At 36.0% G+C, this 11,577-nt stretch overlaps 1 protein-coding gene across 2 annotated transcripts; it reads left to right on the top strand.

The window, feature by feature from the left end:
- Positions 1–726: 726 nt before the first annotated feature.
- CLEC1B (C-type lectin domain family 1 member B) lies at positions 727–7,790 on the top strand. Of its 2 annotated transcripts, XM_012477055.2 has the most exons (6): positions 727–948; positions 1,595–1,693; positions 2,687–2,806; positions 2,964–3,118; positions 5,625–5,731; positions 7,580–7,790. In XM_012477055.2, the coding sequence occupies exons 1-6, from the start codon at positions 885–887 to the stop codon at positions 7,722–7,724; spliced, it is 690 nt and encodes a 229-aa protein (XP_012332478.1). In that variant the 5' UTR covers positions 727–884; the 3' UTR covers positions 7,725–7,790. The 2 variants fall into 2 exon arrangements, with proteins under 2 accessions (XP_012332478.1, XP_012332479.1); XM_012477056.2 differs by lacking the exon at positions 1,595–1,693.
- The last annotated feature ends 3,787 nt before the right edge of the window (positions 7,791–11,577 follow it).

The following is an 11,577-nucleotide window of genomic DNA, read 5'->3' as shown; positions in this document are numbered from 1 at the left end:
TCAACTAGCTTTGTATGGCTGTTATTTTAACTACTTTCAATGCAAGATAAAATAATTTAAAAGCCTATTTCATAAAGTTAAATGTGTGCAATGCAGATTATATTGTGATGAAAGGGCGCTAGGAAACCATTCAGTCTTAAATATTTATCTAAGCACCACTATAACTGAAATTAAGTGATTTCATCAAATCAAAATTTTTCCAACGGAGCAAGTCACTAACTCTGTATTTTACTATATTTGATAGTTTTCCTTTAATACTTAAATCTAAGCAATATCAGGCCTGCCTAACGTGGAGCCTCCAAATTAAAAAAATTGATGTATAAAATATGCAAGAAGTTGGGTAGATTCTAGGTCATAATCAGGAATGATCTCTTTCTCTTCCAATGCAAGACCGTGAATCATCCAATTTAGCCCCTATTAGATCCACTTATATTTGGCTTGCTTCTCACAATGGGATAAACTGTATATCTGCTGGTGAGCTATCCATGAATTTTCATCAGCAATCTATTCATTTGAGCGATATGATTTAGACTAAGCTAGGGCTAAGGTAGAACATGAACATTTTTTCTTAGAAAGGATACGGAATGTCTCTTTATTTAGTGTTGAAGATAAGAAAACAGGAAGCAAATACCCTATCTACTCCTTTACCACAAGTTATTACTATTTTGTATTTTTGTGTTCAAAGTCCACGTATCTCTGAGCAGCTCTGAAAAGGCTTCCTAGAAAACAAAAAGCAAAGCAAAAAAATGTGTCCCCTCTCACATGGTTCTACCCTACTAGAGACAGGAGGATCATATACTGACAGATGTTGAAATTGTAAGAGTGGGACACTACATTTTGCAAAGTCATTGAACTCTAAGCTCACTTGCAGTACTTGGGAAACCATGCAGGATGAAGATGGATACATCACCTTAAATATTAAAACTCGAAAACCATCTCTCATCTCTGGTAAGAATGCTTGGAGCCAATAATTTAGAAATTAATTTTAAATAATGAGTTGATTCAATTTTTTCTTCTACTATTGATAGTATATACAGTTTAATTTCTTTTTCCTGAATGCTGTTAATGCTCTAAAACATTTGAATAGTATTTCCCTAGGCTCATACTGACCTATTTAGAATACAAGCTGCACAAATATAAGTGCAGGGAAAATTGCATTAAGGTTCTGAGAGTTTAATGCTAGAGAGCATGGAAGTCAAGGGGATAAGGGAAGAGAATGTTTGGAAACTTCACTTTCTAAATGTGAGCAAATGAGTGTGATTCTCCAGTTGCTGTTTATTAAAGCAATTATTTATGGCATGGGTGGCACAAAACAAAACCCAATAAAAAAGACAAACATACCTGGCCTTAACAGAGCATACTATTTTGGCTTGGAGAGGGAAAGTCGATTGGGGATGGGAATGGGTGTGTTGTTTGGGGTGGGCCATGCTTATTGTTGATGATCAGGAGAACACAGGAGAGATCTGCCAGTGAAGCTCTTTCGATTACTTGGAGAGCCCTGAGAAGGCAGGGGCAGGGGCAGGGGCAGGGGCGAGCCTTCCCTGTAGCTAGCCTATACTGCCTGCTGCTTGATATCTTTATTGTATGCCTGCAGTTGGCCATGCTTCCTCCTCCTGGTGGCGCGTGATGGCTTTGATTCTGCTGATCCTGTGCGTGGGGATGGTTATCGGGCTGGTGGCTCTGGGGATTTGGTGTAAGTGTTGACTCTTTGCCAAAAATTTGATTGGCGGAAGGCAATACCGAAGGGTCACAGCATATCCCACTAAGCTTCTCAGTGGTCACTCTTTGTCTGTCTGTCACTGCTCCAATTGTCCTACAAATAGTTGCCAAGATAATCTCATTAAAGAGAACACTGACCTTTTCCTTGTGATTGAAATAAGAGTTTACGTTTTTTACTTAATTAAAAGTTATTTTTAAGAATCTACTTCTGGCCTTTAAGATCCTCCTCAGTATGGATCCAAACTATTTTTTAAAACTTTTTTCCCCCTTCCTAGCTTGCATATCATAAGAACTAGCCAAACTGTAGTTTTTCAGTTTCATATATAAATTCCATGTTCCTCTGTCTGAAATCTTTCTCATTCTATTTTTCCTACCTAAAATTTTTTCTTTCCCATTTTGTTTACTGAATTATTGTGCGTTTCTTCTTTCTGTTAATCTCATAGCCATCCTATGGCACGTTGTAGTCTGTGTAGTCGTTCTTTGTATATTTGTTGATTTTTCAAAATATTTTAGAATCTTACATTTATAATCTTGTATTTCTTTATTAATTACCTGAATATCACAAGTACTTTAAGCATAACAAGAAATCAGTATGCATTTTTAAATGAATGGTTTGACATTGCACAAAGAGCAGGAAATAAGAGGTCATTCACCTCTATAACTCAGCTGAGAAGCCTGTCTTCAAGAAAATGAAGACAGGCTTCGGACATGTTATTGATGTTGGGAATTTTATTTGTGATTGTCTCCTTCAAATAGTTCACTTATTAACCCTCAGGTGTCAGTTGTGTGTGTTTCTTAATTTGTTTTATATGGCCCCTTCACACCTTTCAACATTCATTTAATCACGTGTATCTAGTAAACTCTTCATGTATTAGCAATGTTAATGAAATGAAAATTCAATGACTGACCTTTGCATCATTTTTGTGGTTCTAATTACAAATTATTATTATTTACTTTTTACATCTAGCTGCCATGCAGCAAAATTACCTACAGGATGAGAATGAAAATCTCTCAGAAGCCCTGCAACAATTAGCAAAGCGCTTCTGCCAATATGTAATAAAACAAGCAGAACAAAAGGGCACTTTCAGTAAGTATTGTTTTTTTAACTTCATCTCTCCAACCTCTGGAGTATTTCTCTGATGGTAACCGAAGGGAGTCTTGAGAGCTGCAGGAAACATTGAATGTGGAGAAAATGTAAGCCCAATTTAGAAAAAATACACCATTCCTGTGCTTGGTTCCTCCAGAAGACCATAAATGCAGCCCCTGTGACACAAACTGGAGATACTATGGAGGTAGCTGCTATGGGTTCTTCAAGCACAACTTGACATGGGAAGAGAGTAAGCAGTACTGCATTGACATGAATTCTACTCTCCTAAAAATTGACAACCAGAACGTTCAGGTAAGAAGATTCTTATGTCAAATATTTTGGAAGCAAGGGAGAAAAACCTCAAATGTAACATTTAACCTTTTTTGTTTTTTACATTTTTCTTAACATCTCTCAGTTTGTACTAATCTAAGAACCTTATGAAACTTAGTAAGAATTACAGAACCCAAATATTCAATCCAATCATAATATTCTACAACATCGCTAGAGTTGATCAGTCAAATTGACTTGTCCCTTCCTGACAGCTCAAACCATAATGGGTCACACATAAAGAGTTAGCCCAGTGATGTTCATAATCATCTGTGTCCTGTGTTGTTCTAAGTTGCTGCACTGTCCACTTACTGTTTCTGTGGGATCAGACCCATATAGAAGATACTCAGTTAAATAAATTAGCTTTTATTTCCCCTCCAGCAAAATAAGAGAATTTTCTAAAATCTCAGCTCTATAATATAGAGATTAATTTGAGACATATATGCATATCCTGAATTTGTATTAGTTCAGGCAGATGCCAGGTTGAAGATTGATAACTAAAAGTAGTCATGAAACTTTTCAGAAAAAGAAATTGTATAGTTAGATTTCAGGTAAAATTTATCTGTCAGCTCCTATTGGGAAGTATATAATGTTGATATATTTTAAAGAAAATATTAGGAAATAACAGAAAGATTCCTGGTGGCTCAAGTTTTAAGAAATAAAGAGTCTCAGGTGACTTTCACATAATATCTCCTGTGGAATGATATTTTGAGTCTCACATATCTGTCAAGAAGCTCAAGTCTTTTTTTTTTTTTTTTTAACCAAGAATGCATTCTCATTTGTTATTCTTGGAGGTCTGAGAATATATAAACATTTGGCCTTCATCTGATTTTGTTTCCCATAGATCAATTGATTCACTTATTCCTTCATGAATTCAACAACTATGTGCTGAAACTATTCCAGAACTTGGACCTACGCAGTTAATAAGACAGAAAGAAAAAGTTTTAACCTCAGGGAGCATATATTCTAGTTAAAGCAACAGCCAAGAAACAAAAGAAATGATATAGCATATAGTATATTAGATAGTGATAATAGCTAATTAGAAGAAAGTATATAGGGAAAGATAGATGTACATTGTTTATAAATTCCTAAATGCCTTTACTCAATTAACTAAAACAAATTAATACTTCTATATGTAAGATTTTATAGGCAAGCTATATATATATATATAGTAAGGCCGGCTGCCTCACTGAAGAGCCAAATGGACACACTTATCTCTCTTCATGCTGGCTCCCCACCCACACTCCTATCAGGCCTCTCTATGCTGACTCCCCACACCCACTCCTATCTGGCCTCTCCATGCAGGCTCCACACACCCACTCCTGCATTCCTCACTCAACCCCTTCAAAATTTAAAAAACCCACCAAAGATTTGTCCAATGGCAGTTTAACATTGGCCTCCCCAGCTGGTCAGCCTACCAATGAAACTGTCTGCTCTTTGTTTCCCTAACAATCAATCAAACCTCCTCACCAAAGAAACTGTCTGCTCTTTGTTTCCCTTAGCCCCTCCTGACTACCCATGGCAGCTCACCCCATCGGCACCTTAACTTCCCCTGACCAATGAAACTGTCTGCTCTTTGTTTCCCTAACAGTCAATCAAACCTCCTTACCAATGAAACTGTCTGCTCTTTGTTTCTCCAATGACCAATCAACTACCTCCACTCCTTATGAAACCCCACTCCCTGAGAAGCCCAGTGCGACTTCTCTGGCCCCTTCCTGGACCACAGAACCTCGCCCGAGAGCTGAATAAATTGGATTCTCATTTTCTCACACTGGCCTCAGTTTCCTCATTTTGACTTGGCAATATACCTTACATATATATTTGCTTTTTCTATACTTTTTTAAATGTTTACTATTAGAAGTGTTTTGAGTCTTTACTTACAAGCTGATTAATGTTTTTGTGACCAGAAATGTGCTGTAAGTATTTAGCTCTTCTTTATATCCATTAGCCTGTGATCAAATTGGCTTGGTTCTACCTTGCTTCACCTAAGTCAGTTTCTAAGAATCTATTAATTGATGATGTTAAGTGAGGACTTCCCGTGTTACCCAATAAGTATTTGTTGAATAGTGTATTAGTTTTGAAACCAAAGCAGGTGGGGCTTTAACTCTAAGGAATATAGAGCTCATCAACAATGTATTTCTTTGTGTTTTCTTCTTCTGTTTACATTTATTTCTTTGGATCATATTTGATATTCTATTTGGCAGTTAATCCTCAAGTGATTGAAGTTCTAAATATATATTATAAACACAAAGGAAGATTAGAATATCAGCTATTTTGTGTACAATTTTACCTGTGTCCTACAATTTTTTTTAAGCTCTCAGACAAGGCAAATTTGTACAATTTCAAACATCAAATATAATCCATTAATATTAATATATACATGTAATCCAACTTTTTTGGTCCTAGGTCTCATCATGAAGCTTTGTCTTTACATCATTACCAAGAGCTGTGGAGGGATTCTGACCATCGTGTTTATTTATATTTACAATAGGAATACATCAAAGCCAGGACTCGTTTAATTCGTTGGGTCGGATTATCTCGCCAGAAGTCTGATGAGGTCTGGAAGTGGGAGGATGGCTCAGTTCTCTCACAAAATATGTGAGTCACTGGACACTTAGAATAGGAGGCAGTACTAGAAACTCTTATTCTTGAAATTCCCTTTCCTTTCAGTCCAAGTCACTACTATGGGTTGTGTAAGCAGCAGGGGAATCACTTACCCACCTAATTCAAACAAGAGAGAACTTGTCATAAGACAATTTTACTTTCCCCTCTGTCCCATTTTTTTGCTTTTTATCTAAGCCACAATCCACCTTTATCTCTGATATTATTCCCATTCATTTCTACATTCAACTTTATCATGGAACACTGTTGCATGTATGTGTGTGTGCGTGCGCGTGCACATGTGTGTGTGTGTTTTTGTGTTTTGCTTGATTATCTTCACATATTTTCAAAACAAAATTTCATCCTCATTATTTTACAGTTAAAAGTTGTAACCTTGAGAGTTTTGAGTTTTTAGTATCAAATTGCTTACTCTTCTATTCTAGGAGTCCCCCAAAATTAAATACATTGTATTTCACAAGATAATTCCAATGTTCATTAATGAAGCTTCACGCTTCTACAAACAGTCCAGGCAAAGGAACTAATTGCATTAAGAGTTGAATTGCTTCCTATACGGCTTTCTATTCTCCAGTCTCAACATCTTTTGTTCATCCTGTATATCAAAACTGCAGTCTCTCTTGAATTAAAATTTAAACTGACAACCAAAACTTATAATCTGATCATTAGTCAAATTATTAATTAAATATTTAAACAAATATTTATGAAGTATTTACTATAGGTAGGATCTTAAGATACTATAACTGCAAGCAAGCCTCTCACAGATCTTGGGCTTTGTCTCCTATTGCTTGCTGCCTCATTCACAATATTGCAGGCAAATTAGTGTTCTTTCCATTCTTCCAACAAATCAAACTTATTTTGTTACCTTAAAGCTTTTGTCTTGCTCTTTCCTTCTTCTAGAATGCTCTGTCTCCACAACTCCATGACCATCCCCCACAGAGACTCAAGTCTCTATTTAAATGTAATGTCTTCAATAAGGTGAACATTTCCCAAACTAAATTAATGTACCTTAAACCCACATCCATATAGTCTACCACTGTTTTGTTTCTTTGTAACTCGTACCACTGTCTGAATTTTTCTTGTCTATGTTTTGTGGGCTTCTTACTGGTATCGCTCCACTGAAATGAAAGTTCCCCAACAAGAAAGACATTAGCTTTCTTGTCTTTATCAGTGTATCCTCAGCACATAGAACAACTTTGTCACATAGTTCTGCAGATATTTTCCAAGTAAACTTATAAATACATATTCCTTGTCCTCTCATCATAAGCAGTTTAGAAAGAAATAAATGTAAGTTAACAGGCAAATACAATACAGTTTGCTGTCTTAGATAATCTATCCTGTAACACAAATCCTCAGTTCAAAAACCCTGAATCAACTCACTTTTCTATGAGCGTATTGCCATCCATTGCAGCTACTTGCCTCGTAGGGCTCTTCCATTTCCTGTCTGTTTATCTAAGTCCTGTCCTTCCATTAATACCAAACTAAAGTCTGATCTTGTAGATAATGCATTTTCTCATTATTTTGGAGCCATTTCCAACACTTCTTCAGGGCTCCTATTGTACCTAGTTTTCCCTTGCTCCTTAATCTTATGCTACATGAAATTGATTTGGACTTTTTAAATATACATACCTTATATGTATATTTACTGTACAAGCAGTAAATATACTTGTACTGCCAAGCAGGTTGGAAGTTTCTCAACAAGGAGATTCTTTTTTTCCCCTATTTTCCCCAGAGTCTCTATTTTGTGCATCAAAATACTACACACAGTGTTTGATTACAGATTGTTTGCTTAATTTTCAAAGGAATTTATTCTAACTTTTCCATTCACAGGTTTGAGCTTTTGGAAGATGGAAAAGAAAATATGAATTGCGCTTATTTTCATAATGGGAAAATGCACCCTACCTTCTGTGAGAACAAACATTATTTAATGTGTGAGAGGAAGGCTGGCATGGCCAACGTGGACCAATTACCTTAATGCAGACAGATGGACAGGATAACATGGATAAGGGCTTGATTGTACAATAAAAGATATGTATGAATGAATCAGTAGCTGAGAAATGCTTATTTCTCCCTTTCTTCTCCTTGAAGTTATTTTTAATATTATCTTTTCTATTGGAGTTACCTAGTCCCTTCTTTGAATATACAGAACCCATCATGAGTTTATCATTTGCTTCCTAATTATTCTATTTTCCTTTAATTTTCTTTCTTCTTGTCCTCCATTTCTTTTTCTTTTTCTTTCTTTTTTTTTTTTTTTTGAGATGGAGTTTAGCTCTTGTTACCCAGGCTGGAGTGCAATGGCGCGATCTCGGCTCACTGCAACCTCCACCTCCTGGGTTCAAGCAATTCTCCTGCCTCAGCCTCCCCAGTAGCTGGGATTACAGGCACGCGCCACCATGCCCAGCTAATTTTTGTATTTTTAGTAGAGATGGGGTTTCACCATGTTGACCAGGATGGTCTCGATCTCTTGACCTTGTGATCCACCCGCCTTGGCCTCCCAAAGTGCTTGGATTATAGACGTGAGCCACTGCGCCCGGCCGTCCTCCATTTCTAATTACCTAAATATAGTATAATTTACTGCATCTTCAGATGTACATATATAAAATTAAAATCAGGGCAATATAGGTTAGGGCTTAAGTGACTTAAGTTGTGCAAAATATCTGTGTTTGAAATCTGTACAAAATACCTAGGTTTGAAAGACCATGAAAGATAGCAACAAGAATATTAAACTTAGAATCAGTAGAATAATTTAGATGTCAGTTAACTAAATTACAATCATGAACCAGTTTCATAGCCTTTTTAACTTCCCTTTTCTCATATTTAAAATAGAAATAATAACACCTATCTTTTATATCTCACAGTTCTACAATGTAAAATAAGACTTTAGAGGATGAACTGTACCAGAAACTCCATGAAAGCAAACACTGTGACTTCCCCATTCACTATTCTATTACCAGCACCAGCTCCAGACCTTGGCTCACAGGAAGCAAAGAGATATTTGTTTCTCATTGTATAAGATTGTGAGAAAAATATTCAATCATTAAAACATTACACAAATACAATTACTATTCCAAGTCTACCTATGGTTAGATTCAACAGTAGTAATTTTTTGTGCTGGAGAGGGAAAAGAAAGTTTGCAAGAAAACTCATGGTGTTTGTAAGATGAATAAATTCTTAACAAGTTTCAGAGGCTGCTAGACAGAAGGAACAAGTAAAAATGCTTTATCTAGCATTTTCCTAACAGTTCTATGCTTGATTTTTGCTGAGTAACTCGAGAAGTACTTATAGAATACGTGGAAAGGCACCCTCTCACAGGATAATAGGCAAAAATTGCATTTCTTTCCCACAGCTTCCCTTCTTTAACTAGTGAATACAATTTGTGAAAATAATTCTCAAACACCTCAACTGAGACGCTGGTTAAAACACAGAGATGTTCAAACACAAATGCTGATGTTACTCAGAATGCTGAGGAGACACAGAGACCTGGGTTTTTACCAGCACCATGACATAATTATTGTACAAGTAGTCTTTAATACAGTTAGAGAACTATCACTACTTTAGAACTTACTCTCTATGTGGCTTGAGATAAGTAATTTAATGTCTTTAAAACTCTATTTTCTCATCTTTGAAATGGGTTTAATATTATTACCTTGCTCATAAGTTAATTATGAAGCTCATTTAACATGATTATATAAAGTATTGATCAGAATACCAAGTATGTAATACATGCTCAATAAATAGGTGTAATTTTTAAAGCTTTGTGCAATAACACTCAAAGATGCTTGAATCTTTATCTTCTTCTAGGCTATCAGTAAATAAAATTGAACAACCTGTTTCTGAATGATTCTTGGATAAATAATGAAGTCAAGGTAGAAATCAAGAAGCTCTTTGAAACTAATGAGAACAAATGTACAATGTACTAGAATCTCTGAGACATAGCTGAAACAGAGCTAAGAGGGAAATTTATAGCACTGAATGCCCACGTCAGAAAGCTAGAAATATCTAAAGTTAACCTAATATAACAACTAAAAAAACAAGAGAACCAAGAGTAAACAAAACCCAACACTTGCCGAAGAAAAGAAAGAACTAAGATGAGAGCTAATCTGAAGGACATAGAGACATAATAAACCCTTAAAAACATCAACTAATTCAGGAGTTGGGTTTTTGGAAAAGTTAATAAAATAGACCACTAACTAGACTAATAAAGAAAAAAAAGAGAAGATTCAAATAAACACAATCAGAAATGATAAGGGGAAATACAAACAACCATCAGAGAAAACTGTAATCACCTCTATGCACATAAACTAGACAATCTAGAAGAAGTGGATGCATACATACACCCTCCCAAGATTCAACTAGGAAGAAATTGAGTCCCAGAATAACTTCTGAGATTGCGGAAGTGATAACATGCCAATTAAAAAAAAAAAAAAGCAGGACTAGACAGATTCACAATTGAATTCTACCAAAGGAACAAAGAAGACCTGGCACCATTCCTTCTAAAACTATCTCAAGTAACTGAAAAGGAGGGACTCCTCCCCAACTCACCCCATGAGGCTAGCATTACACCAGTACCAAAATCTGGAAGAGATAAAACAAAACTGACAAACAAAAAAACTTCATGCCAATATCCTTGATAAACACTGATGCAAAAGTCCTTAACAAAATACTTGCAAACCCAATCCAGCAGCACATCAAAAAGCTTATCCACCAGAATCAAGTAGGCTTCATCCCCAGGATGCAAGTTTGGTTCAACATACACAAATTAATAAATGTGATTCATTACATAAATGGAACTAAAGTCAAAAACCACATGATTATCACAATAGACGTAGAAAGAGCTTTTGAGAAAATTCCATATGTCTTCATGTTAAATGCTCTCAGTAAACTAGCTACTGAAGGTACATACCTCAAAATAATAAGAGCCATCTATGTCAAACCCACAGCCAATATCATACTGAATGGGCAAAAGCTGGAAGCATTCCACTTGAAAAATTGGCACAAGACAAGGATTTCCTCCCTTACCACTCTTATGCAATGTAATATCAAAAGTTCTGGCTAGTGCAATCAGTCAAGAAAAAGAAATGAAAGATATTCAAATAGAAAGAAAGGAAGTCAAACTTTCTCTGTTTGCAGATGATGTGATCCTATATCTAGTAAACCCCATCATCTCAGCCTAAAACCTTTTTAAGCTGATAAGCAACTTCAGCAAAGTCTCAGGACAAAATAAATGTGCAAAAATTGCTACCATTCCTATACATCAACTATAGGCAAGCCAAGAGACAAAGCAGGGATGAACTCCCATTCACAATTGCCACAAGAAGGATAAAACATCTAGGAATACAGCTAACAAGGGAAGTGAAGTACCCCTTCAAGGAGATCTACAAGCCATGGCTCAAAGAAATCAGAGATGACACAAACAAATGTAAAAAAGTTCTATGCTCATATACCCATTACTGGGTATATACTCGAAGAAATATATCTTCCCATCATGAATAGGAAAAATCAATATCGTAAAAATGACCACATTACCCAAAGCAATTTATAGATTCAATGCTATTCCCATTAAATGGCCATTGACATTCTTCACAGAATTAGAAAAAAATATTTTAAAATTCATAGGGAACCAAAGATGAGCCCAAATAGCCAAGGCAGCACCAAGCAAAAGGAACAAAGCTGTAGGCATCACTCTACCCTACTTCAAACTATATTACAGGGCTACAGCAACCAAAACAGCATGCTACTGGTACAAGAACAGACACTTAGACCAATGGAACAGAACAGAGAGCCCAGAAATAAGACCACATACTTACAACCATCTGATCTTCGACAAA

This window comes from Aotus nancymaae, unplaced genomic scaffold (genome assembly GCF_030222135.1).
Source record: "Aotus nancymaae isolate 86718 unplaced genomic scaffold, 86718_ANA_hifiasm-v0.15.2.pri h1tg000016l, whole genome shotgun sequence".
NCBI classification, from domain to species: domain Eukaryota; kingdom Metazoa; phylum Chordata; class Mammalia; order Primates; family Aotidae; genus Aotus; species Aotus nancymaae.
Note: the sequence above shows the minus strand (reverse complement) of the source record. Positions and strands in the feature narration are given on the sequence as shown.